Here is a 27,669-nt window from a genome sequence, read left to right on the forward strand (position 1 = left end):
TAGACTTCCATTTGAATCTCTCACTCACCTATAGGACAGCCACAGCCACTGGATGGGCAGATAATGAAATGCTGTAATTCAGCTCTGTTCCCCCTCTCGCCCACGCCGCCACTCCTCCGATGAGACAAAAGCAGAAGAGTGCAGTCTCTGACTCTACGCTATTTGTGTTCATGGTACCATAGTAATGATCTACCTAGTGCTGTCTGTTCCAGCAACAGCCTTGGTACATTCAAAAAGTGCTTTTAAAAATGCATTTGTCTAATTAGTTCATTTGTTTGAGGTATACTTTATAAATATAAACTTAGTTTTTGTGTTATTGTTATTATTAATAATAATAATAATAATAATAATAATAATAATAATAATAAAGTACTAATAGATGATTTACTTTTAAAAAACTGGCTTGCATCGTTCAACAACTACATTAAACAAAACATGTTCATACACGATCAAAACAATTGTGTGCCAGAGAGCAGGGAATCAAACACCCGTTAGTTGTCACACATGTTGGCAACACAGGCATTCGTCAGTGGTCATCCGTCAGCTGCAGCAGGTTACAAAAACTGGGCGGTGCACGAGGTGATGTCACAGCGAGGACGGCACCAGACATAAACTGAACTTGAACCTTTAGCCTTTGGCGTGCCAGTGTAAGATTAGAGCTCAGCTCTCTCTCTCTCTCTCTCTCTCTCTCTCTCTCTCTCTCTTCCTCTCTCTCTCTCTCTCCCTCTCCCTCTCTCTCTCTCTCTCTCTCTCTCTTCCTGTCTCTCTCTCTCTCTCTCTCCCTCTCTCTCTCTCTCTCTCTCTCTCTCTCCTGCTGTAGGGATAAGCCTGTGGGCTTGTTATCTGACCTTTGTGTGTGTGTTAGTATTTGGAAAGATAGTATAGCATCCTTTTTTTATTGCATTGTTAATATTTGTATTATTAAATGAATAACAACTTGCCATTCACAGGCATAAAAGCATCAAATGTTGGCATAGGCTTGACAAGATGCAGGAACATGGAATATCAATAAACCAGCTTGAGATGGTGTGCATTCACTCAGTGAAGCCTGGGAGAACATGTGCAAATGCCCTTTCTTTTAACATTGTGACTGTTTTCATGTGAACAGGATGGAGACCTCACAGATGAGGCCATGGAATGGCTGCAATTGACAGGAGAGCCCAATATTGTGACAAAGGTTAAAAAGCTGGGACCCCGATATATTTGCTACGAAATCCTTAGGTTCATCTTTGGGAAATGTGAGAGAAAGCTTACTGAACTTTTTTAGCTGAGTCATACCTCAAACTGCAGAATTATAACTTAATGGTTGTTTCCTCTCTATCTTGTGTTTTTAATTGATCATATCTTCAATAGGTTCCCCTCTTACAACTGAATCAGTATCGGGTGAAGGTATTCTGATGAAGTTAAAGGAAGAGCTTTCTCTGGAGCCAGACATGTGGTCAAGAGAGGTAATGTGGATTTAGATTAAATGAACTATGTATAATGATATCCATGATGATATATTTTCTAAAGTGTTTTGAGTTGTGTTCTGTCTACGCCGGTAGACTGTGGCTATATTGACATTAGTTAAGTTATTGAGAGATACTGAGAAATCGCGTGGAGCTAAGCATCCATGTGGCTGCATCCATGCTAGCATCCTAGCTCAACAAAGCCACCGTAAATACAAAGACACCGTATACAGTCACAGGTATCATAATCCATAAATTAGCCGCGTCATTGTTTAAGCCGCAAGGTTCAAAGCGTGGGGAAAAAGTAGCGGCTTATAGTCCGGAAATTACGGTAAGCGCTTGTGGGAATGGCAGGTGGGTTTATCTCAACATGACCATATACCACCAAAATGACCAGTAATAATCATACAGTAAAAACTAGCATGATGTTGCTTTAATATGTCCTTGCTCACTACATGTAGATAGATCCCAACACCAACTCATGCTGTGAGAGCCAAATGCCTTGACACCTCTGCTCTTAAAGAACAGCATTCACTAGTAGATGTAGTAGCACTATACATTCTGCCAAATGGTCTTCAAATTCAAGCCAACTTGGCAAAGGAGGCAGCTGAAGAAGCAATCTAATGAGTAGATGATTAACAGAGAGGAGGTGTTGGTGCAGTGCAGGCAGAGGTTAAGAGTAGACCTTTGTCTGGTCTCCACACTAGGGTTAGTTTATGTTTTTACTCTCAGACTCAACCCGAGCCCGACCAGAGCTCCCCCGTCTCACTCATTTTGTGAGGAGGTTGAGGCCAGGGAATTTCCCTGGGGTGATCAGTCCCCTACTGGTTCACAGTCTTATAATTAGATATTTGTCTGTCTGTGCTTAATTGCCATTAGTTTCACATCCCCTTCTAACTGATGTAAGTCTTCAAATGTAGATGCCTCTTTCCTCATTATTTATTTATTTATTCATTTATTTATTTCCGTTTGTCGCAAACTACCATAAGGAGACTTGTATATTGCCTTTCCGGATCCCAGGTACAACATGTGATGCGTATTGCATCTGCCTATAGCCTGTTGCCTATGTGTTGTTGTTGTATCCTAGTGCGCAGGGTCTATGGTTGGGCAGTTGACATTGGTGTGGTTAGGTTGCTGGCTGTGAGTGAGAGAATTGGCCCCTGCGGAAAGTCCCCACCCAATAATACAAGGAATTTAACGCCTTTTCCTGTTTATAACTAAAATAAAAATGGTCTATGGTCATGTGAAGGACAGATAAACATGCCAATCATTCCAACTAGCCGCCTAGGCTATGCAGTTTAATTAATTAATTAATTAATTCATTCATTCATTCATTTATTTTATTTTAACACAGTATCGCCAACTATATAGGGGAAAGACACGGGTTAGCATGCTAGCAGGCCTATTATATCAGTGTCAGCTGTGCCGTTGTTGGTGCTTGTAAGGTCTTTGCATTGCTAGTGTTTGACCAAAACTCCTTACTGCTGTTTTAATGTTGGCCATCATAGGAGGGGTAGATGAAGCATAGACGTAGAGGGCTAGAAGACGCTACTGGATACATTCGATTCACCATTCAAATGTTCCATTTCTGCCATTGTTGGTCCATATCAGGCTTTGGTTTAAAAACAAGACATGATGGACCATTGTTGTAATATGTAACTTATGCTAGTTTAGAAATGGCAAAGGACAAGTATTTCAATTTACATATACCTCATAAAATAATACATTTAATCTATATAAAAATAATTAAAAAGGTATAATTTACTTTATACGTTACCTTAATTTAACGTATTACTTTTATCCCTGGTAAGTACCATCAATTATAGTTGTATTGTTGTAATGATTCATTTAAAGTAGTCATAACATTGGTCTTCAACTCAACAGAAAAGCGAAGACCTAAAGACCAAGGGCAATGAGCAGTATCGAAAAAGCAAATTTCAACTGGCTCTGAAGTGGTACACCAAAGCCATCAAACATCAGTAAGTTGTGCTGTTATGGAGTAAATGGTGACAGGCAATTGATATTACATTGATATTTTGCCAGTGTGATATCGTGCTAAGGTCTCGAATTTAATTTTAACATGATACTGCACATTTTTCGCATAGAAATCTGGTAGGGTAATCTTGGTTTTTAAAGATTATTATAAAATTCTATATGTTGATATAATAGAATTTGTATCATTTCTTTGGTGAAATGTATTTATGACACTGTCCATTTATGAATTTCTTTTATTTCCACAGTCCAACTAATCATGTACTTTATGGAAATAGAGCCATTTGTTTTATTCGCATTGGAAAATATACGTAAGTGTTTCTTGGAGTGAGTTTCCTCCTTTTAAATCTGTATTTAATGCATTGTGATGGAGTACACCTAAAGCACTGTGGCCTTTTAACCACCTTCAGAAAAGCTCTCGGGGACGGGAAACGAGCGACGGTGCTTAAACCAGACTGGGCGAAGGTAAGCATTCAAGCATTCTCATAAAGGTTGTGTTCAGAATGTATGGAAGGATTGGCACCCCCCCCCCCCCCCCCTATTTTAAATGACTGGTTGAATTAAAAAGCACTTGATGGAAAAGTTGGTCATCAATGTGCAGCTGAAAGAGCATGGACCTCTGGTGTTGGTCATCAATGTGCAGCTGAAAGAGCATGGACCTCTGGTGTTGGTCATCAATGTGCAGCTGAAAGAGCATGGACCTCTGGTGTTGGTCATCAATGTGCAGCTGAAAGAGCATGGACCTCTGGTGTTGGTGCCCTGATGTATCTGGCAACAAGACGTCTCCTTCGCCCTTAGACCATTTAAGCAGAATGAGTTAAATGCTGTATGCTAACCGCTCGTTAACGTCAGTTGTCTTCTACTGATAAAACCATTAGCATTAGCTAATTATTTCCAGCAACACAAAGTAAAGAGTTGACACGTTAAAACACATTTATGAACCCTTTTGTTCTTAAAACACTCTTGTGCTTTTTTTTTCTACGAACATTCTTGCACCAAACGTTTTTTTTTTTTTTTTTGCCTGGTTGGTTGTTATATTACATATCATTACATTTATCAAGAATATTTTCTGCAAACTAATCTATTTCTGTTATGTTTGGCAGGGTCACTATCGTTTCTGCGAAGCATTGTTCCTTTTGGATCAGCCCAAGAAAGCTCTGGAAGAGAATGAGAGGGCACATGATCTTTGCCTTTCTGATACAGAAGGCATTAAAGAACTTATGCGACAGAGAGAAAAGTTCTTATTGGACAGCAAAGGTCTCAACATAATTTCTTTCAACACACGCACACACACACACACACACACACATTTGTATATGTATGTATGCTTGAATGTATAATGCTTAATATCTTATTGAAAAAAGACTCAATCTGAAAAGACTTTGGTTCAAATGTACTGCAAACAATGAGCTTGATTTGTGATGACTTTGCTTGCACAGACATAACTAAGTAATAGTTGAGCATTCAATACCTATAGCTAGCAGGTTTTTGTTTTGTGTGTGTGTGTGTGTGTGTGTGTGTGTAGGTGGAGATAAGCCACAGAGACCGAAGAGGCCTGGAATGATGAAAAACTCTAATAAAAGGTAGGTTCTCAACCAAGACTGAAGTGTGATGAAGCAGACATTTTGCCTTGTTCTAATTTTATCTTCATATATTTCATAATCCAGATCTCTAAGTGCCTTGGCCTTGGAGTTTCAGAGGGACCCAGACCCAGACCCAGACCCAGACCCAGACCCAGAGGGTGACCTGGACCAAGCACATGATGAATTGAGCACGGAGAAAGAGGTTTGTAATACGTGTACTTAATTGTGAAGCTGTTCAACTTCATTTGAATTAGGACTGCCGCTGCACTGTTTATCAAAGTTTTCTTTGTTTACACAAAATGTTTTATTGTTTATTTTAATTTTTTTTATGTATGTATTTTTGGTCGACGATATCACATACTTAGACTTCACCGATCCACATGAAACTTGGCATGATTGTAGCTCTACATGGCTTTCACGGAATAGAGGCTTGCGTCCCTAGGTGGGTGTGTCCCTTCGTGCTAGCGCCCTCTGCAGTGTGGGAGGCTCAACACTTTTTTTGGCAATAGCTTGAAAAACCATTTAGCCAAATATTGACAATTTTTTTTTTATTGCAAGTTGGCCTCTATGTATCTTGTGAAATAGCTGCACCTAGTGAATAATGGCAATGCACAAATATACTATGCAGTACGTCTAGTTCAATATGTCCAATCTTTGATGAATTGATATAAGATATGCCAACAAGAGCGTTCATTAAGGCTAAATAGTGCAAAGGGGAGAGGCTCTGATTGAGGAAAACATTTAGCAGAACTATAGTATTAATTAGTGTCATCTTAAGACAACTCAGGTTTACAAATTTGGTACATTAAGTGAATGTACAGGCATATCGCTCTATACTTATATTATGTGCGTCCACCAGTTGGCTATGGATGATCATGTGACTGTGTGAATTATTTTTCTATAATTGAAATGTATGTTAAGGGAATCTGTGAGTCTTTCTGGACAGCCTGTCACAATAACACAGGCATATGCAAATATTTTATTGTATTTTTCTGTATTGGAGAAGGTCAAATGTATATTTAAGGACAAAACCATTTTTTTTCCCAACCTGATCATCACTTATATTAGAGCCTAAACACTGATGTCTATGTTTGAACTCATGTCGATATGAACTCATGTCTATGTTTGAACTCATGTCTATGTTTTAACTCATGTCTATGTTTGAACTCATGTCGATGTTTGAACTCATGTCGATGTTTTAACTCATGTCTATGTTTTAACTCATGTCTATGTTTGAACTCATGTCTATGTCTTAACTCATGTCTATGTTTGAACTCATGTCTATGTTTGAACTCATGTCTGTTTTTGTACCTAAATAGGAAGGCGAGGACCTTATGAGTGGTGAAGGATATTCAGGTACTGTGATTTATCCCCTTTATTGTAATCTAGGGCAAAAATTGTTTGTATTGTAAGTCCCTACCCCACCTAAGGTAATGTCACTTTCCAAAGGTAATGTGTGTTTACGTGGGAAGTTCTTACTTTTATTGTAGCATGTCAGGTTTTACTTGCATACAAAAACCTGTTGGACTGTTAATGTGTCTGACTGGATAGACAACAAGCTTAACTTTTAAAGGTGTGTTATGTTATGTGTATTTAAAGGTGTGTCTGGTTTTGTTCTGATGATTTAATAGGTCAATCTGACATTGGGATACACACTAAAGCTAACCAGGACACCAAACAAATGAAAAGGTAATTTGCCTACAGTTTTTAGATCACAAAACCATCTGTATCAGTTAAAGGAAACTAGAGAAACCGATGACTCATTTACATTTTACTGGGAGATCTTTCAAAACAAAAAAAATCGGCCAAATCATTTTTTTCCTTTTCTTTTGGCCTGCCTCAGGGGTCACCCAGGGGTCACCCAGGGGTCATGCCAATGGCTGCCAGGTGTCTCAGTTTGGTTCCAGAGGGCAAACATTCATATTGAGCCTTGGCTGAAATGAGTTCTGTTTTACTTTGGTCTCGGTACCACAGAGCATTTGGGAAATGAATCCCTGCTAGCAGTTTCAGCCTCACGAGAGTCCATCCGTTTTTACAGTCCATTCTTCAATTTTGTTCCTTTATTCAGCTCATTCTTGTCCCTATTCATTTGTATTGAAATATGTCTGTCTCAGCTATTTACATAACCCTGATATAATCTGGAATTACTGTATGATCTTGTCTCTGTATTTTCAAGAGGGATAAAGTTGCAATAATACATTTTCTCAATCATTAAACTCAAACCTGAAGAGTCTCCTATCTAACCCTACCATTTGAGGGTTGACTCAAGTTTACAGATATCCTTGAATGGGCGTTCTTGTTCTTAGATTTTGGTCGAAGAATATGCTGGCTACTTCAAAGTTACATACTATTGTTTCATACTTACTTTGAGATATTTTTTTTTCAGTGAAGAGAAAGGAAAGAAATCTCACGGAGCAGCATCATCATCCACGCGGGAAAAAGTGAAAATGAAAAGCCAGAATTCACTCGAAGAGGTAGAGTATCTGCACACGATGAACATGGACCAGCCGTGACGTTAGGCTCAATAAATAGTATTGTTGGTGAAATATAGGATACTGAGTATAGTATACTGAATTACTTATTGTAGCCTAGAGGGGTGAATTTGAACAGGAAGTTGTATAGAGAGCATGATGTTGCTTGATGAAATACTATACGGCTCATTTTTGTATTCTTGATTGTTTTGGGTCAGACTCCGACAGCCAAAAGTGCTGCGGATCTGAAGGAAGAACTAGCCTGTGCTGTTCAGGTGGCTCGCGTGGCCTGGACCGGGCAGAACTGGGCCGACGCGAAGCAAGCCTTCTCCCATGCTCTGGACATCATTGAATCCACTTCTCCACAGGTAGTCCCCAGGGGCTTTATAGTAGTACTGAACACGGAGCATACATCACCCACTGCCTGTATTAATGGATTGAGAATATGGCATTCGCTATCTTAGTAGCTATCTTACCAGCTGTTAAACCTTTTTGCAGATGCATAATGGATGCTTTTTCTTTTCTTTTGAGGGTTTGATGGGTGTGTGTGTGTGTGTGTGTGTGTGTGTGTGTGTGTGTGTGTGTGGGGGGGGTGGGGTCCTTCCCCAGTGCTGTTTTTTTCTGATGCAGTTTTGTTTTTCTTGTAGGAACTGGGCATATCTGAACTTGACAAACTCCTTCTGATGTATGGATATGCCACAGCTCTCACAGAAATGGGACGGCCACAGGTGGGATTCATGATCTTCCTCCACACATTAAAAGCATGGATCACCTTAGAACAGTCCTCTCATGTATGGAAGCGCTGTGGTTAATGTCTGTAGAATCCTGTAGAGCTCTTCTTTTTGATGTTTCCTACTGGAAGAAAAAGGAAAGGATGTCCAGTCAGATGTTTGTATAGTGTGGTACTGCACAGTAGGGGTGGGAAAAAAAAATCGATTCTTCGATTTCTCTCGATTCTCTCTAGAATGATTCTGTCTCGATTCAGAAAAGTTCATAATCGATTTTTTAATAAAAAAAAAAATTTTAATTTTTTTTTTTACACTTTCATTTTGTGTTGAAATGCAAGCTGCATCGATTATTGCATTGTTCATAGAAAGTCATAATTGTGACAAGGAAAAACTTTTTCTCTAATAAGAAAATAGAGAAGGTAATTCCTCTGTTGATCTTCTTTAATTATCAAACACAAAGTAGGAAGTGATTTGAGACTCTGAGTAGCAAACTCAAATGTTTTAAAAATCGCGATGCATCGATAATCGGGTTAGAATCGATAATCGGTTTAGAATCGAATCGTTGACCTCTGAATCGGAATCGAATCGTGAGGTGCCAAGAGATTCCCACCCCTACTGCACAGTGACTGCATCTTTCAATCAAAACATGATCAGAAAACTCAAATGCTGTGTAAGCCATTGGATGGGATTTGCTTGTGGATGTTATGAACTTGTGGTTTTTCTTACCCTTGTCCTAAAATGTTTTCTTTTATTCTTTACAATAGGTTGTGGTGTTGATTTTTAATTTCTGAGTGAATGACTGTTTAACTTGAAACCTTTTTCTTTTTAGGGGCTAGCAGAAGCTATGAAGCAGTTTGTCCAAATCCAGACCAGTTGTGATGAAAAGTTAGAGTGCTTGGTGTACTTTGGAATGGGAAGAGTATTCCTGAAAGAGAACAGGTATTAGAAAACTTTTTTTTTTTTTGTATGTTTTGATTTAACGTGCTAACATAACACAGACATATTGAAATGTGATTGAGTGTATGTAGTTTATTTTTATTTTTTTTACTGAATCACACAAAATGTCCCTTGGCTATGATTGACTTCATAGGTTTTCAGATGCTCTCAAGCGATTTTCTGAAGCACTGCTGGTGGTTGAGAGAAAAACAACCCCTGGGGTACTGACCTGGCCAACCACAGATGTTCCCATTAAGGAAGCCCAGATAGAGCATTTAAGGGTACTTAACTAACTTTAATTAAATGTGAAACGTAAATGCCTCTGTTGTCTTACTTTAGAGTAGTATGAACCTGCTCTATGCAGTTGTAAACAGCATATTGTTCTGAACCGATTTCAACTGTACTTTTTCCAGGACTTTCTTGAGGAGTGCATTGAAATTTGCAGATTCCCACCTCTACCAGATGCAGTATGCAGGCACACGATGTTTCAGGACCATTCAAAAAGAGACATTTACTACACAGACCCAGGTTTTAAGGTACTTTATTCTTACATATTCCAATACATGATACAATAGCCCAGTCTCTCCACCCAGCAACCATTTTGGCCTAGGCCAGGGCAGTTACTAGGGGCAAATACTTCAGTGCCAGGGCAGTAACTAGGGGCAAGTACTTCAGTCATACAAGCCATAAGAAGAAAGCTGTTTTTCATATTGATGGCATGGTCCAAACAAGAGGACATTATTGGCACTGACGACATGTTAATTAAAAATAGCACCATGAGTCAGAAAGGCTATTTGCACATTAATTTGTGCACTCACCCTTGTTCACGGGCCATGTTCATTTGTGCACTCACCCTTGTTCACGGGCATGTTCATTTGTGCACTCACCCTTGTTCACGGCCATGTTCATTTGTGCACTCCCCCTTGTTCACGGGCCATGTTCATTTGTGCACTCACCCTCGTTCACGGCCATGTTCATTTGTGCACTCACCCTTGTTCACGGGCCATGTTCATTTGTGCACTCACCCTTGTTCACGGCCATGTTCATTTGTGCACTCACCCTCGTTCACGGCCATGTTCATTTGTGCACTCACCCTGCTCCATGTGCTTCCTGTCCTCAGTCGAAAACTGTCAAATAGAACGTTGTAAAATCGATGCCTAAATGAATGGAATGTTGGCGTTGTGCAATTCAAGGGTTAAAGTATGTCAAACATGGAGTGAGTACTGGCAGTGAGGAGTGAGGAGTGCCTCTCGTCCAATCAGAAATGAATAAACTGTTCAACCGGACCTAACTGTTGTGTATCAAATCAAACTTTATTTGTACTGCGCATTTCTTACCAGGAGGTAACACAATGTGCCTCACAGAAGGAAAATGGGGGGGGGGGGGGTTACAAACACTTTTAAAGAGGTATGTCTTAAGTGCACGTTTAAAGGTTTCCACCGTTTCAGCCATTCTTAGAGTATTCCAAAGGCTGGGGGCATAGAAACTAAAAGCTGCTTCTTCATGTCTCTTTGTCCTGGCTTTTGGAACTGTTAGGAGTTCTGTGCCAGAGGACCTCAGGGATCTACTGGGTGTGTACCTTGAGAGCATGTCTGACATATATTCAGGTGCATGACTATGGAGTGATTTATAGACTAGTAAGAGAATATTGAAATCTATTCTGAAACTAACAGGTAACCAGTGCAGTGATTTTAATGCTGGTGTGATGTGCACCCTCCATCTTGTTTTAGTGTGGACTTGTGCTGCTGCATTCTGTATTGTTTGTAGTTGACTAATGGCTTTTTTTGGTAGACCTGACAAAAGCGAGTTACAGTAGTCTAGCCTGCTCGTGATAAAAAGCGTGCCTCAGTCTTTCAGTGTCTGCCGAGAGAAACGGTTGCACCTTAGCAATGTTTGATAACACGTGATAAAAAGATGTTTTAATTATGTTTTTGATATGGGTTTCAAAATTGAGATCTGAGTCAAATATGACACCTGGGTTTCTGGCTTGGTGTTAAGTGCTAGTGTTTTTAAATGTGCAGATAGTTTCTCTCTTTCGGCTTTTTCACCAACGACTAATACCTCTGTATTATCTTGGTTGAGCTGGAGAAAGTTTTGTGACATCCATACATTTATATCAGCAATGCAATTTACCAAACAATCAATAGAGCTGTTAGTTGTTAGGTGTTACAGAAATATAGAGCTGGGTATCATCTGCATAGCTATGATAGTTGATGTTGTGCCTCCTAATGACACTACCAAGGGGTAACATGTATAGACTGAACAGTAAGGGCCCTAAAATGGATCCTTGAGGGACCCCACAGGTCATACAAATGTTTTTTGAGCTGTGGTTGAGCTTCAAGGGCGACAAAGTATTCCCGGCCAGTTAGATGGCCAGCGAGGCCAACCCAATGTTCAAGTCTTATCAAAAAGGATATCATGATGGACAGTGATCAATAAGGATATCATGATCGACAGTGTCAAAGGCTGCGCTCAGATCCAGAAGGGCCAGGACCGATAGTTTTTTGGAGTCAGCATTAATCCTGAGGTCATTTACAACCTTAACTAATGCCGTTGCTGTGCTATGATTGGAGCGAAAACCAGATTGGAAAGTGTCCAAGGCACAGTTAGCATCTAGGAAATGATTCAACTGTTTCAATCATTTTTTTTCCAAGATTTTGCTTCCATATCCAAACCTTATAGTATAGTCTCATGACTTGGCAGCCGTTTTGGTAATATCTCTGGGTGGCTTTTTCAGGCTTACGAAACGAGGCTCCAATCTAAATGGATTGTCACTAGGGTGACCACATATTGAGATGGTATCCCGCATTTTCATTGGTCACTTGTTTTTGAATTGCCAAAATTAAGAATACATGGGTGAGTTCTTTTACCCAACAATTTGTCTAATGCGGTGTAACCTTACCTTTTGAGGTAAGACGAAAATCAAGTGATGGTTTAAAAAAAGCACTGTGGATCATTGTGTAACTTTGAGGACTTATGTAAACAAGCTGCCATCTTGCCATTTGTCGTTCTAAGCATTTCTTTGTTTTCACAGGGATTTCATCGTATGGTATGCAGTCAGAGATGTGTTGTGGAATTCCACACCAGCTGTTGGAAGAAGTTCAAGACTGTCACTGTCAAAAGAGATAAGGCAATAGATTTTTCTAAAATGCTGTTTGTGATTTTTTTTTTGTTTTTTTTTGTTCTGGCAACATTAAATTAACCTAAAATATTTTATAGGATTTCCTACAAAAAACTTGCTTCACCCCTGACTGCGCTGGCACGATCTGTCACATTGTAATTGTTGGGGCTACTGGACGTATTAAATGTGAGGTAAGGTTCTACATTGTAATTGTTGGGTCTACTGGACGTATTAAATGTGAGGTACGGTTCTACAATTGCCAAGTGGTTTAGTAAAGATAATGCATTATATGTTTTATTTTGTAGTATCTCTTACTTTGTAATATCTATTCCCTGCAGTTTGAATCATCCATCCCAAAACAGACTACACACAGACCAAGAATAAAGCAGCGATCCACACGGTAAGTTCTTTTTAGTCACACTATTTGACTTTTGCCTTACTCATATGAGATTTGTTTTGAACAAATTCCCTTTGTCAGAGAAAATCATCTGAGACGATTGTGTACTCTTTTGTCATGGTCAGTATTATTATTATTTTTTTTTCCTAGTCCTAAGGCCATGAAAATCAAAGAAGAACCAAAACTGAAGCACAGCAGACAGTTGGCCGATGTTTCAGTCCAGGATCACTTAAGTTTGGAAGAGAATACCAGCATTGGAGAAAGTGGCAAGAAAAGTACTGATGAACTCAGATGAAATAAAAGATTATTATAAAGATTCATTTTTCTCTTGAGTTACCCTGATTTTCTTGTTTTATTTTTTTTCTCCCAGGAACAGTCCAAGCGTGGCTTGATGAAGATCATGTCTTGCGCCAAATTGGTGAAATGAGAGATTGTTTTGGAGACGAAACCCTCGGTGTGTCTGCTTTTATGACGTCGCTGAAGTCATGGATTGAGAGGGATTTGGCCAAAGGCCTTGAGTATCTTCTACTCAATGGGGAGGAGCCAAGGGTGCTCGAGAATGTGGTGGATCTGCTGCTGCAGAGGAAGAGCAGAGTGTGGGCCAGAGTCTTCCTCCAGGCGCTCAGTGACTGTGTTGGCCTGCAGCGAAGACTCTTTGCGTGGGCCCAGGATCTGAATGAGCAAGGTGAAATATATGTGCTACAATGCATGTGCTCTTTTTCTTGTCCATTTATAAGCAAAGGTGTTTCTTTCTTTCTGAAAATGCTGATGCCTTAACCTCCTTAGCTGATTGCTCTTTGTTTTTTTTCCGCAGGTCTTAAAGCAGCAGAGACGTTCATTGAACGTTATGCAGAACCCTTAGAGCAATTGGACCTTGGACTTTTGCTCACGTTTCCCCCATTGCAGCACGCCCTTATTGAAAGGCTTGGGACCACCATGCCAGATCTGTTCAGCAGTGCTGGATTAACTATTACACAGTACCTGAGACAAGCCTCGTCACAAGAGATGCGTTTGTTTATCTGGACGCTGGAGGAGCACAGAGATGAATTCCCCTCCTGCCATACGGTCTTGGATGAGTATTTTGCAACAGGTGAGTTTTACAAAACATTAGAAAAACATAACACAAAATAAATATAAAACATAATCAATTTAAAATACAAATTTAAATTTAAAACAATCAATAATAATAATAATACGGAAGAATGAACAACAGACAAGTACATTAAAGCAGTAAAACGGTACATCACAAAATGAAATGCAAATAAAATACTTTTAACAGTTTAAATTAAGTACATCAAAGCAGTAATACAAGCAGTTCAATTAATATACATGACACCAAATCGATTAAAAGTAATTAAGACGAAAAAAATGTATAATATGTAAATGCATGTTAATAGAATTGTTTAAAAAGAAACTTAGCAATCTAAGGCAATCTACCATGTTTGTTGTTGATAAATCAAAGCTTCAAGTGCTGAAATATGACTTCCATTTTGGCAGCTTCACCGCTAATTATTTCCGCTAATTATTTCGCTGTACCACCATACCAGTCAAATGCTTGTGTGTATCAGAAATCAGAAATCCATCTGATTTGTTTTGAAGGTCATCAGTAGTCGAGGAGCAGATGTTAGATTTAGTGAAAAGGAGAATCAGGAATCCCTGGTCAACATGCCAAATTTCAGAGCTTTTTACTGTAGGGTTCTAGGGTTTAAAGCTTTTTACTGTAGGGTTCTAGGGTTTAAGAGCGTTTTACTGTAGGGTTCTAGGGTTTGCCATAGATTCCCAGCCAGAAGAAGAAGATGAAGTTTTATAATAAAAAGATGACAGAAACCCAATGGGTGCCTTTGGTGCTTCAGTCAGATTTGTGTCTTCAGGTAACTTTCACTTGGAAGATATTTATTATGATATATATTATGATATTTCATCATTTGTCTTCAGTCTAAACAAGCCTGACAACGTTCATGTCAGCCATGCTTGGTTTTCCCTGCAGTGACATTAAAGCTAGTGTTGCCAGTCACCTCAGCCAAAGTGCTGTTAACATTAGTTGAGTGATGATTGTTTATTTATGAAATTGTTTATTTATGAAACAGCAAGGCAGTCCTAGAAAGTAAACAACGTTATGGTTAATATATCAGTAGTTACAGTGAAGTGCAAGTTATTATCCCTCAGATAGCACCTGTGAAATAGATGGCTCATGGAAACAAACGGATAACAGTGAACGCTGAGACCCCCTCTGCCCCCCCCCCCCCCCTCCTCCTCATTCTCACGCGTGCATCAACAGCAGTGATTACCCGATATACTGTAAAGTTTAAGATGGCATGTTTTTAACCAGCAACAAATGGGGGTTGAACAAATGTTTTCTTGTAGCTTTTACAGAATTCATTGGGAGAAACTGATCACAACGACTAGGTGTGAGGTCATAACTATGACAACAAAACAATACATGTACTTGCTATATCATGTATTGCCTATAAAGAACTCAGAAATCTATCGCAATGCTAAATCTTAGGGGGGAAATATTTGTTATGTGTGAATATCATCAACAGATTTTTTTAAGTCCTCGAATATTGGAATCAGAATCAGTTTTTAAAATTCTATATTGGTTTAAAGTAGAATAGACCTGAATAATGAAATTTGGATAATTCAGTTGGGTTCAATTGTATTCATTTATGTAGTGCCATTAACAGTGGACATTGTCTCAAAGCGCTTTACAGAGGCTAAGGCCTGAACTGCCTAGAACAAGTAACGGTGGCAAGGAAAACCTCCCTTTCAACAGGAAGAAACCTGGAGCCGGACCCAGCTCAGAGGGGGGGACCCATCTGCTTGAGGCTGGCCCATAGATAAAGGGATAGAGGGATAGATAGGTGCTGATTTGCTGGCTGGTGTGTAGGCCAGCATTGCCCTGAATTGAATGTGAGCACAGCCATAGGAAGCCAGTGAAGGGTCGTAATCCATGGAGTGTCACGTACCACTCTGGCGTATCGAAGATCAGATGTGGTGCCATGCTCTGGACCATCGAAGCCCAACATTTAGTGCCGCTGTTCGTTCTAGTATTACTCAAACATTTCTTACTGATATCTGAAAACCTTAATTACATTAACAGATGTTAAACTTCTTTTCACAGGTATACTCTTTTTTTTTTTTAATGTGGTGTCCATAACAGTTTCCTGCAAACAGACCTTAATCTACTTGATAATTGAGAGAAAAAGTCGTGTTCATGACTAGTGATGCATATTCATCTCTCTTCATTTGACAGATTGTAGTTATTTGGTGATCAGGAAGACGGAGCATGAAAACCCAGCTGTATGTATTGCCTTCATTGACCTTCAATGACCTTGAGATGTCAGTGCATTGTTGTATTCTTAACCTGTGACCAAAGTTCAGTTTGCCAGATCACAAGTTGTACAACATACCGTTTCTTTCAGAATCAGCACCCTAAGAAGAGCAAAAGAAAGAAACTCAAAGAGTCAAAGGTCAGTGCCTTCAGTGTCATTCTGCCCAACATGTATGTTTCTTTTGGCATTATATTATATATGGGGCGACAGTGGTACAGGAGGTAGAAAAGTCGTTTAGTAATTTAATAGTTCGATTCCCTGTCGAAGCGTCCTTGAGCAAGACACTGAACCCCTAATTGCTCCTGATGTGCAGTGTGCCATCAGTGTAAATGTAAAATGTGTATACATCCTTGTAAGTCGCTTTGGATAAAAGCGTCTGCTAAATGTAAATGTAAATGTATATTGAATTCCATTTCCCCTTGGTTTTGCAGTCTGTTCTTGTCTCGTCTGGCATGAGCACCGGACACTTAAGAGAAGAAAGGGAAGACGACTATCTTTATGAAGAGGATTCATTGTGAGTTTTCCTCATGTTCATTGGTACGCCCCCTTAGTCGTGTCTAATTGCAGAGGCTTTAACCTTTTGTCTTGTTACAGCATGCTTCTTGACACCATGGATTCGTTCACTATTCCTGATTACCTACGAGACCAACTTGCAGAATTTGAAGAGGAATGTGTTGGTGACGCTAGTCACATCAGGAGAAATGGAAACAATATTTCAGACCCAACAAGAGAGAATTTGTATGAGTAAGTAGTGTGAATGTACTTATTTTGACTAGTTGTTTAAATATCTTGTTGACTAAGGGAAGTAAGCATTTCACCCATGTGTTTTCCCCATTTGTTCAGTTATTTTGCTCAGGTTCTAGAGGAACATGGACCTTTGAAATCGGATCATCCATTACTTGTGGGAGAGTTGGAAAACTTCCCTCGTGACGCACAGGATAAAATTGAAGAGTCCGGAGGACTAAAAGCTTTCCTCTTGGAGTCTTTACGGTTTCTCATGAAGGATGATGTCATTGCCTTAATTAAACACGTGGGAGCGCTGCAGGATGTGGCTCTGGAACAGATGGATCGCTCATGTGGCTGCCATGTTGAAGATCTTTCTGATGTCAATGAAACCACTCTGAACCCGTTAGCGGAAGAGTTTCACCCAACTTGTGAAGCTTCAGGAATCGAGGATACTAAAACAATTTCTGGGACGAGAAACATTGCAGCTTCTGAAAATGTGTCCGGCCACCTCATGAAGCATAACCGGGATTCCAGCTGTGCACTCAAAAGACCTATTCACGAATGCCGACACGTGCCCTTTCCTCAGGATCCATGTTCTCATCAAACATCAAAGTCCTCTCACCCTCCTGTTGAAACCTTTGTCCCTGGAAGACATTTTGAAAAATATGGTACTGCTATTTCTTTCTGTTTGAATAAGCAGACCGGTGCATGTGTTTCACCAAATGCTGAACAGGACTGGAAACCAGAAGTGCTTGCTTCTCTTAATGAGAGGGGTGATGGAAGTAATACCGTGAGCTTCTGCCATGGAGGGGCCGCTCGCAATGAACAGGTAGGTGCAATTTCAGTTGGGCTGTAGGTTTCCTCAAAATGATTGCAATGGTTAAAAGTCTCCTGTGATATTTTTAGGCATTTTCTACAATTGGAGCCGATGTTGCAGTTAATACTGAGGCATATGACCGCTTTGAATATGGGAAAGTGAGTATTAAGACACTTACAGTGTTTCCTTTCACCTATCATTTGAGTGTACCTCCATGATGTGAATTCCTTATCCTGAGTGCTCAACTATTTATTTGTGTCAGGGTGAAATGGCAATAAATGAGAAAAAACATATGGAGTTTAAAATCAGAATGCCACGACTGAAAAAAGACCTTGAATCCGATGTTCAGAGGAGAAAAGCTGACTTGGCTCAACGTGGAGATGTTTATGATGAAATTGATCAGAAAACCGAGGTAATTCTTGATCAGTTGTGTATAATCATTTTGATCCTTATCACTTTGTGCTCATATGCTCATTATTGTCCTGTCATAACTGTGTGTTTTTATCTTTCAGGTCATCAATAAAGAACTTTGTTTGCTTCAGCAAAGGTTTGACAAAGAGATGAAAATGTATCAGCCAGAGAAAAAGGAAAACCAGGAAACACTGAAAATGTTAAAGGCAAAAATCTACAGTTCGTCAGCAACAAATGACAGGTTTGTTATGTTTCTGTCACCTGCCTTCTCCCATTACTACAAAGCAAGCAAAAGTCATTGTGGAGTAACAAGCTCATACTTGTGTTTAGAATGAAGCCTGTTTCACACTGGTTGCGTTGCCTGTGCTTTGCGGCTGCGTTACCAGTTGATTTTCATTTCAGTGCATGCTAACAGCTTAGAGCATGTTAACAGTTTAGAGCATACTAACAGATTAGAGCATGCTAACAGCTTAGAGCATACTAACAGGTTAGAGCATGTTAACAGCTTAGAGCATGTTAACAGCTTAGAGCATGCTAACAGCTTAGAGCATGCTAACAGGTTAGAGTATGTTAACAGCTTAGAGCATGCTAACAGGTTAGAGTATGTTAACAGTTTAGAGCATGCTAACAGCTTAGAGCATGCTTGTCGCTACCGGATGGTAGTCCTCTACCGGATGGTAGTCCCGCACATCGCGCATGCTCAGACACAAAAGTTTTACGGCAGAAGGCTCAACGTCAACATATGGGGTTGACATAACGCATAATGTGGGTATATTTAATGTAATATTTAATTATTTAAAGTGTGGAGACGGAGTAAGGGTAAAAGGCAAATAGTTTGTATTATGAAGAAGTGAGAAAATATAGCAGTAGGTAAAACAAATAAAGCATTGATGTGCTAGCCAATTAATGTAAAAGCAGTACTCACTAAATGCCTCCACTCTAACCTGTTAGCATTGTCACTACCGGACGGTAGTCCTCTATTGTCCTCTATTGCGCGCAATGGGCTCAATGTTCTGCAAGTTCCTTGGAAGTGTGCTTGACGCATTTTCACCCAGTAAAATAATATCTGTTTCTGTTTTAGTTTGGCAAAGGTAATCATGAAGAAGAATAAGAAGTATGAGACAAAGTGTACTTGTTTCAGTACAATAAGGTTAGTGCTTTTCCCTGATCTGGAAATGTTTACAAACACATTAAACATAGCTTAGTAATTGAAGACTACTGAAATGGTAAGAATTAGAGTTGAATATTGTGCAATCATTTCACAGCAACCAGTTGGCTGCTGAGAAGGCCAGTTTGAAGGGTGAAATGGACAGGCACAAGCACTCGTCTACAAGCCAAACCAAACGGTCTCAATTTGCTGGGATTTTGATACTTGAGAGCCGCCAAGCCCAAGGTCTCAGAGGACTGAAAAGATGTGTATTCCGGAGTAAAGCCATTCTCAGGCGCATCACTGAACTCTCTTCCAGGTAAGGTTCCAGAAAGTTCATGGAGGTTAGCGTCCATGTAAGTACGAGGTGCAATCAAAAAGTTCCGGGACTGCTCCTGTAAAAAGCAAAAAAACATTCCTGATTTATATTTGGCCGCCATCTTCTTCAAAGAAGTCGACTTCTGCAGTGAATACACCACTCCTGCCAAGCTTGGAACGCCCCCTTCAAGTCCGGTTCTGTAAGAGCGTCAAGCATCTGCAATTCATGCTGGATCTCTGCCACTGAGTCAAAATGGCGTCTCCCTTCAGATTGAATTTCATTTTGGGAAGGAGGAGGATGCCAAATCCAGGAGGTAGGGCAGGTGATGAGCGGAAATTGTGTGGTTATGGCCAAAAAATGTACCGTATGCGTTTTCAACACGCTGTGAGCACACAACTGCCATCACTGCAATCACAGTTCAGGTCGTCTCCCTCAGACGCCTTAGAGACGGTCACAGTCAAACTCGCCGTTGACAGTCTGAGCCTGGGGAACGAATCCAGAGTGCACAACCCCACAAATGTCAAACAAAACCACTAGCATGCTCTTGGTTGAGCTCCTGACCGGACGTGGCGTCTTCAAGTCTTGGAGACTGCGGGCTCTTCAACTGCGAAGACTGTTGTTTGGTCTCTGGGTCATAGCTGTGAACCCAACTCTCATCACTGGTGATGATCCTTGATCTGACCAGGAGCCCTGGGCACACACTCGGCAGTGACACAGTGCGTGTTCAAATGACATCACATTAGGATTACCTGAACTGTTCCAAATGACACATTAGCAGTGTCAGCAATTTCATTGATGGTGATCCTGCGATCCAACGCTCCAATTTCCTGAAAGGGGAATGGCAGTCAGAACGCCTCATCCGACTCATTGCTTCATTGGTTTAAACATTCTAAAGCATGTCGAGGGTCTCTGGTGCCGATTTCCTGAGTTTGACACAAAATGTGATGTTCGCCCGCCTCTGCTTCACCTTGAGGTGCTGTGCTCCGTTCGTTCACTACAAGAACAGTCAAAAACATGTCATGAATTTGGATTTGATGGCCCTTGTGTTTTGCCCTAAGGTACCCTTCTTCAGGTCTTGAAGGACTTATCGATTCATGGCGGGCTTGTGTCCATGATGCGGAGCAAAAGATCTCCCGCACCCAGGTGGGTTTCTTCCTTTGTGTGCTTGCAAGTGACATTTCAAAGTCAAAGTCAAAGTAGCTTTATTGTCAATTACTTTGCATGTTAAGACAGACAAAGGAATTGAAAAAACATTTCCCACTCTCCCACGGTGAAACATATAAAGTGCACACGCACAACAACAGATAAGACAAGACATATAGATATACATATAGATATAGTTATAAACATACAGATACAGGTACAGCAGCATAAGTTTACTTTAAAGTACTTTCAGTTCGGCTCATCCACTGAATTACACATACATTGGCCATACACTGCCAGTTTTCTATACATTTCAATTTGCTCATTGTAGATGTATGACAATTTAGAATAGCTCATTTGGCCATAGATAGATATCAATTTGTTAATGTTTTATTTACGTAGAAACAACTACATATGGATTGAACTGAATGTGTTCCAGTCGATACAAGCATTGCTCATTGCATTAGTCATATTGATTCAACTTTTAATTTAGATCCTCTCAATTGGTTATGGTCTAAAATAGAAACATTTTGGAACACCCTTAAAGCCCCATTATGTGAGAATTACACTGTCCAATGTATATTAAGCACAATATGTGCCTTTATCATGTCGCCCACAACATTTTATAAGTTAGCCGAGTTAGGTTTTCAAGGTCGCAAAATCAGAAGACCAGAAGATCAAACTTTTGATGAATGTGAGACATTTATTTTAATGCTGGCCTGAGACGGGACCCAGGTCAATGACTTTGGGCATCTGGATAAGGTTAAGGTTCCAGCCTACATGGCATTCTTTCATAAATGGTTTGCCTTTGCTCCGTATGCTCCAGGCTCTGTTCAGACAGCAGATGGACCTGATTAAGGATGGGACTGCACTGTGCAGACTTCCACACGTGTCTGTGCCTCCATGTCCCCCAACACCTCCTCAGCCGGTGAGTCAAAGGGGGAGGAACTCGTAGTGTTGTTTATTACAATAGTCCATTGGATTGCTTGTTTTAATGGGGGAAAAACGAGAAAAGAGTTTTACTTTAGAGCTTACAGGAAACACTGCCTTCCTCTAACATGTTTACCTACGTAAACGTTGACACTAGGTCTTTCTCTTGTCATTAAAATGTGTTCATATTCCAAGCCAACTCTGGTCCAACGCTGATCTGTTCCTGCTCTTGGGTCAGTCACACCCAACTGTGGATATTTACGCATTCTGTAGGATTGAACAGAAAAGCTGACCCGTGCCCAAAGCTTCTGAGCACATTTGTTTCTGTATGACTATTGTTGGTATGTCCTGCTCACAGATTTTGGACCCACAGCTACCTACAAATCAGGGGCCAAGACCAATATACTCACACCATAGTGCCCAGATGCCAGTTACGTTCCCAAATCAGAACTTTCTCCAGCTGCTCGACATGTCTGCTGACATGCCTGCCCACGGAACGAAGGCAAAGAGTGTTTTTGAGAAGATCATAGACCACCTGATCACTGTGTTTCCTCGTTTTGATCGGTGAGTCCTTAGAAAGGGACAGTGTCTATGTTTTATATTTCTGTCCCACACTCCAATTCAGTATCTCTTTCAAATTCAATGTCTCTTGTTTCAGAGAAACCCTCATCAAGTTTACTCATGAATTGGTCTCTGCAAATGGAGGCCATCTTTTGTCACTGCCTTACGAGGAGACAATACAAAGAATATCCCAGCACATTTTGGATTCATCAGAAGATGAACGTATCAAGGTAAGAGATGATGAGTGAGACTAATCGGGTGAGCTTGATGAGGAGTGAGTCTAGTAACGTGTGTTACAGTAGCTCTTCTGAGGGGTGCCAATTCTGGGAGGACACACGGAAGTAGTCGGAGTTAGGTGTTGGGGTCTTTGAATAAATATGTCTGTATTGTGGCATGTTATCACTCTGAGATGTGACTGACTGTGTTCAGGAGGAGAGATGGGTGTTGGGGTCTTTGAATGAATATGTCTGTATTGTGGCATGTTATCACTCTGAGATGTGTGTGTGTGTGTGTGTGTGACTGACTGTTCAGGGCCAAATGAACTCCAGCAGAGGTCAGGCCAGTGGTCTGGAGGTCCAGGCTGAGATTGGTGGTCAGATAGCATCAAGGCCATATTCACCCTTCAGGACCACAGGACAGCCTCCTCCGTCCCATGTGTGGAGCAATCTATCAGCTTCAAGGTCTACCACTTTCAGAACGGTATGTTACAGCAGTATGATTACAGAGCCCACTTTACATACATAACCTTTCCATTGCAAAGGGCACATCATGGTAACACTTGAATCCTCTGCCACAAAACTAGCATTACCATTTCAAACACATGTCACGGCAGAAGCCATGCACTCTTGTGGTCTTTATCATCATGTCTCATGGTAAGAAAAGCCCACAGTATCCTCAGAGACTCAACACACCCTGGTTACCACCTATTTGAACTGTTGCCCTCAGGGAGACGCTTTAGGACCATCATAGCAAAAACAGACAGGCTGAGAAACAGCTTCTATCCCAGAGCCATCATAGCACTTAACAAGGCACAAAACTGACCTGTATTTGTCTCTCTGTTGTGTTATATGTCTTGTGTTTTTATAGTGTAAATATGTATATATATATATATATATATGTTCAATCTATATTTTTATTGTTTTTGTGTCTGAGAGCTGCTACCTCAATTTCGTTGTACTTGTGCAATGACAAATAAATATATTCTATTCTATTCTAATTGTGGTGAATGCGCCCATACTTTATGTGTAATGGAAACTTCTATGGCTATGGTATCTAACATGAGCATAGCTTTGTTTACAATAATGGTGACGTGACCACGCTTATTAATCATCCTAAATGGCCGTATTTAGCATCTGCCATGACTTGATATGATAATGACTGATCTATTCATCAAGCCCCAGTGTGAACTCACACACAGTTGTCCAGTTGTCTCAGTGTTATTAGATGTGTATGTCCATAGAAATTATCAGAAATGTCACTCAGAACTTGTTTTTGTTCAGGACCAAATGCATTCCACCGAAAGTCAGTCGGGCCTTTTCAGTGCCCAGTCAGAGATGAGTCACATGGCATCAAGATCATACTCACCTCTCAAGTCGGCTGAAACACATCCTCCTGTCTGGAAAAGTGAAGCTGCGCAAAGACCAAATAGCACCCAAAGAATGGTACGTTTGCTTTTCAACAAAACTTAAGTATTTATCCCTCCTGTGTTTCCTCTTAAAGCTGAAATCAGGGAAACTGTCGAGCATTTTGTGTGCTTTTTTTTTTTAAATGCATAATGTACAATGCAAAATCACTTCCCAGTTGAATATGGAGGACCCTTGCATAATCTGCCATGAAGATGTGACCCCTGAGGCTCTGTGTGTGCTCGAGTGTCGACATGGCTTTCATCGTGAGGTATGGCAATCTCAGTTCAAGTTCAAAGATATTATACACACATTCAGCACAGAGGCGACACACTTTAAATGTATACATTGGTACAAGTTACTGGCGACACACTTTAAATGTATACAAGTTACTGGCGACACACTTTAAATGTATACATTGGTACAAGATACTGGCGACACACTTTAAATGTATACATTGGTACAAGTTACTGGCGACACACTTTAAATGTGTACATTGGTACGAGTTACTGGCGACACACTTTAAATGTATACATTGGTACAAGTTACTGGCGACACACTTTAAATGTATACATTGGTACAAGTTACTGGCGACACACTTTAAATGTATACATTGGTACAAGTTACTGGCGACACACTTTAAATGTATACAAGTTACTGGCGACACACTTTAAATGTATACATTGGTACAAGATACTGGCGACACACTTTAAATGTATACATTGGTACAAGATACTGGCGACACACTTTAAATGTGTACATTGGTACAAGATACTGGCGACACACTTTAAATGTATACATTGGTACGAGTTACTGGCGACACACTTTAAATGTATACATTGGTACAAGTTACTGGCGACACACTTTAAATGTATACATTGGTACGAGTTACTGGCGACACACTTTAAATGTATACATTGGTACGAGTTACTGGCGACACACTTTAAATGTATACAAGTTACTGGCGACACACTTTAAATGTATACATTGGTACAAGATACTGGCGACACACTTTAAATGTATACATTGGTACGAGTTACTGGCGACACACTTTAAATGTATACATTGGTACAAGTTACTGGCGACACTTTAAATGTATACATTGGTACAAGTTACTGGTAAAAAATGACCTCTGTGTTTCCCTCTTCTAGTGCATCAAATCATGGCTGAACACACAAAGTACATGTCCTACTTGCAGAAAGCACGTTCTTCAGCCAGAGGATTTTCCAGTGCTGCCAGTCCGTTTAGACAAATCGAATGTGTAGCATAGCATCTTTACCCAGACCACTCCCCTTCCCCGTAAAATAAATAGTTGCCAGACATTGAAATATGCTTTACATTGACATTTTTATGTTTTAGTTTTTTTGGTACGGGATGGATGTTTTTTTTTTTTTTTTTTTTTTTTTTTAAAGCTCTCTTTACTTTGTGTTTCTTATATGCAATGCACATTCCAAATCAGTGGTTCATTTTGCATACTAATTTGCTTACAATCATGTTTTAATTGTATCAAGATTAAGTTTTTAATTCTACTTTTTTTTTTTTACTGGCACATTTCTGATTTGACTGTAAAATGAATCATTCCCAGCTGATCGTAACTCGTTTTCGTTATTGTTATTAGTTACAGCGGTATTGGTAGCCTGTATTGTTACATGCTGATTATATAAATATTCTGTAGTTTTCTGAAAATAAAGTTCAGTTCAAAAATGAAAAGGAGCTCAGAGAAGCTTAAATTTTAACAGTGACTTTGACATATTTGTTGTTTTTTTATTTTGACTACAATTATGCCTATTTGTAGTTTATAGATATAAATTGTATGTTGCAATGAATTACTGAAAATGTTCACATATGTAACATGCCTGGTTTACCACCCTACAACAGAAGTGGTGGACTCTGTCAGACCAAATCTCACGCCAAATCATTGAACAGCTACTGAAAGAGGAGGAAGCAGTTAGGCATAGGAAGTTAGCCCAAATCAGCTTAAGAACAGGAAGGTCAAGGTATTAACACTAATGCAAATGGTATTCACTTTAAGAGAATTCAGCACTGCTTTGTGCTCATCTGTTTATGTATTTCTTAATGCAAAATAGTGGTTTTGTAGAAGACAAGAAAAATCAGTTTGACCGTGAATATGTTGTTCTTTTCACGAATGTCTGAATGTCTGCCTCAATTGGCCTCTTTTTCAATCACCAATATATGGTTCAATGAATTGGCGTGTTCCTTGTCTGCTCACCAGGGAGTCTGTGTGGTGAGAATACTGGTACAGAATGGCTGCAGGGGTCATCGGGGTGGTAGGCTACATATGGTTGTGGTGAGAGGACTCCCCCTATGATGTATGGAAAGTGCGTTGGGTATCATGAAGATAGCCAGAACTAACCAACTAATTATGTGAGGATGATCTGAAAAGGGGACAGTTCACTGAAACCTAATATACTAACACGGATGCTGACTTCAGACCAGGGACATTTTCTGTGTTTGATCAGCCCAAACCATCCAAGAATGAGACATAGGAAGGCAAATAGTGTTCACAAATATACGATTCAGTGCTATAGATTCACAGTTATATATATTTATAGACACTACAAAGAGTGGTCAAATCTGCACAGCGTATTACAAGGACTGCATTGCCATCCATCCAGGACCTTTACAGCCAGCGCTGCAGGAGGAAGGCCAAGCGGATCATTTCTGACCCTAGTCATCCCTGCCACAGTCTTTTCTCCCTCCTGCCTTCTGGAAGGCGATACAAGAGTATAAGGTCCCGTACCAGCAGATACAGGGATAGTTTTTACCCACATGCCATCAGGATGCTGAACTGTCCTTGAAATATCTTTTTGCACTACAATTTGTTTCTCTTTTTCCTACCCTTTTTCTCCATTCTCCAGTATTTAATTTATTTATTCTCTAAGTTGAACGGACACTGAGCACAAATAATTTCATTACTGATAAATGCTGTTTATGAGTAAATGATAATAAACTTGAACTTGAACTTGAACTATTTATTATATAATTATATTCGTATTACCTTATATACCCATATCTCAGTATAGCCAAATGTAGAAGCACAAGTGTTATCGAAGATTAAACAGCAATGTCCATAGATTGTCTGGATTGACCAATACTGCTTATCTGGTTGGTAGGTTAAACTGGCAAAATTGTGCTGACTGCTACGGCCAGAAGGGGGCGTTAGGAAGCAGAGACAGAAAAGCTTGCAGCACCCTCCTGCCCTTCAGCATGAAGCATGTTGTAGTCAAATCAACTGGTGCTTCTCTTCCAGCCGGTCCTATTCTCTCCCCGGACACTGGCACATTCACTCACTGATTTTTAAGAGAAGCTCGAGGATACGAATGAAGAGGCAGATAATGAGGTGAGCACATGAACACATGGCGAAGGCAGTCAAGGAGCATGCGCAGACAGACAGGCAGTCAAGGAGCATGCGCAGACAGACAGGCAGTCAAGGAGCATGCGCAGACAGACAGGCAGTCAAGGAGCATGCGCAGACAGACAGGCAGTCAAGGAGCATGCGCAGACAGGCAGTCAAGGAGCATGCGCAGACAGACAGGCAGTCAAGGAGCATGAGCAGACAGACAGACTAAAGAGTGCTTCAAGTTCAAAACTAGATTAAGGCTTACAACGGTTTGGCTCTCATATTCCAGTATATTTTCCATTCAAAAGCATGTGAAAGAAACACACACAAACAGCACGCACATATTCAGCACCCACCTTCACTCCAGTGTTCATCCCAATGGTTGAGTACATCTGCCCTGCACTGTAGCGATGCTGAAGAACTTCATATGTTGATGTGGCCGACATCTACACACAAGACACTGCATCACTTTTGTACTCTTTCTCTCTGTCTCTCTCTCTCTTCTTCTCTGTATCCCTCTGTCTATTTGTGTGTGTGTTTGGGGTTAGGGATGTGGTAAACTTCGGCCTTCCTTACACAGCCTTTTTTGATTGTGTAATGCAACACAGGAAGTATTTGATCTTT

General features: G+C 40.3%; 1 protein-coding gene across 2 annotated transcripts in view; it reads left to right on the top strand.

Annotated features, from left to right (window-relative positions):
- ttc3 (tetratricopeptide repeat domain 3) overlaps positions 1-25,394 on the top strand; it is a 32,928-nt gene extending 7,534 nt beyond the window's left edge. The window contains exons 7-46 of one of the 2 annotated variants that reach the window (XM_031572667.2): positions 1,109-1,238; positions 1,354-1,448; positions 3,333-3,427; positions 3,689-3,751; positions 3,851-3,905; positions 4,544-4,697; positions 4,966-5,023; positions 5,108-5,225; positions 6,343-6,379; positions 6,655-6,712; positions 7,410-7,497; positions 7,713-7,862; positions 8,142-8,222; positions 9,052-9,161; positions 9,313-9,439; positions 9,572-9,694; positions 12,193-12,288; positions 12,378-12,470; positions 12,618-12,679; positions 12,827-12,951; positions 13,047-13,361; positions 13,491-13,766; positions 15,930-15,976; positions 16,099-16,146; positions 16,440-16,522; positions 16,603-16,752; positions 16,852-17,563; positions 17,641-17,709; positions 17,814-17,963; positions 18,064-18,203; positions 19,044-19,112; positions 19,228-19,428; positions 20,487-20,571; positions 21,398-21,499; positions 21,860-22,065; positions 22,160-22,292; positions 22,594-22,761; positions 23,562-23,723; positions 23,863-23,955; positions 24,836-25,394. In XM_031572667.2, the coding sequence (XP_031428527.1) occupies positions 1,109-1,238; positions 1,354-1,448; positions 3,333-3,427; positions 3,689-3,751; positions 3,851-3,905; positions 4,544-4,697; positions 4,966-5,023; positions 5,108-5,225; positions 6,343-6,379; positions 6,655-6,712; positions 7,410-7,497; positions 7,713-7,862; positions 8,142-8,222; positions 9,052-9,161; positions 9,313-9,439; positions 9,572-9,694; positions 12,193-12,288; positions 12,378-12,470; positions 12,618-12,679; positions 12,827-12,951; positions 13,047-13,361; positions 13,491-13,766; positions 15,930-15,976; positions 16,099-16,146; positions 16,440-16,522; positions 16,603-16,752; positions 16,852-17,563; positions 17,641-17,709; positions 17,814-17,963; positions 18,064-18,203; positions 19,044-19,112; positions 19,228-19,428; positions 20,487-20,571; positions 21,398-21,499; positions 21,860-22,065; positions 22,160-22,292; positions 22,594-22,761; positions 23,562-23,723; positions 23,863-23,955; positions 24,836-24,949 (5,241 nt within the window). In that variant the 3' untranslated portion in view covers positions 24,950-25,394. The remainder of the gene's footprint in view (positions 1-1,108; positions 1,239-1,353; positions 1,449-3,332; positions 3,428-3,688; positions 3,752-3,850; positions 3,906-4,543; positions 4,698-4,965; positions 5,024-5,107; positions 5,226-6,342; positions 6,380-6,654; positions 6,713-7,409; positions 7,498-7,712; positions 7,863-8,141; positions 8,223-9,051; positions 9,162-9,312; positions 9,440-9,571; positions 9,695-12,192; positions 12,289-12,377; positions 12,471-12,617; positions 12,680-12,826; positions 12,952-13,046; positions 13,362-13,490; positions 13,767-15,929; positions 15,977-16,098; positions 16,147-16,439; positions 16,523-16,602; positions 16,753-16,851; positions 17,564-17,640; positions 17,710-17,813; positions 17,964-18,063; positions 18,204-19,043; positions 19,113-19,227; positions 19,429-20,486; positions 20,572-21,397; positions 21,500-21,859; positions 22,066-22,159; positions 22,293-22,593; positions 22,762-23,561; positions 23,724-23,862; positions 23,956-24,835) is intronic. The other variant, XM_031572668.2, reaches the window with a different exon arrangement.
- The last annotated feature ends 2,275 nt before the right edge of the window (positions 25,395-27,669 follow it).

This window comes from Clupea harengus, chromosome 8 (genome assembly GCF_900700415.2).
Source record: "Clupea harengus chromosome 8, Ch_v2.0.2, whole genome shotgun sequence".
NCBI lineage: Eukaryota > Metazoa > Chordata > Actinopteri > Clupeiformes > Clupeidae > Clupea > Clupea harengus.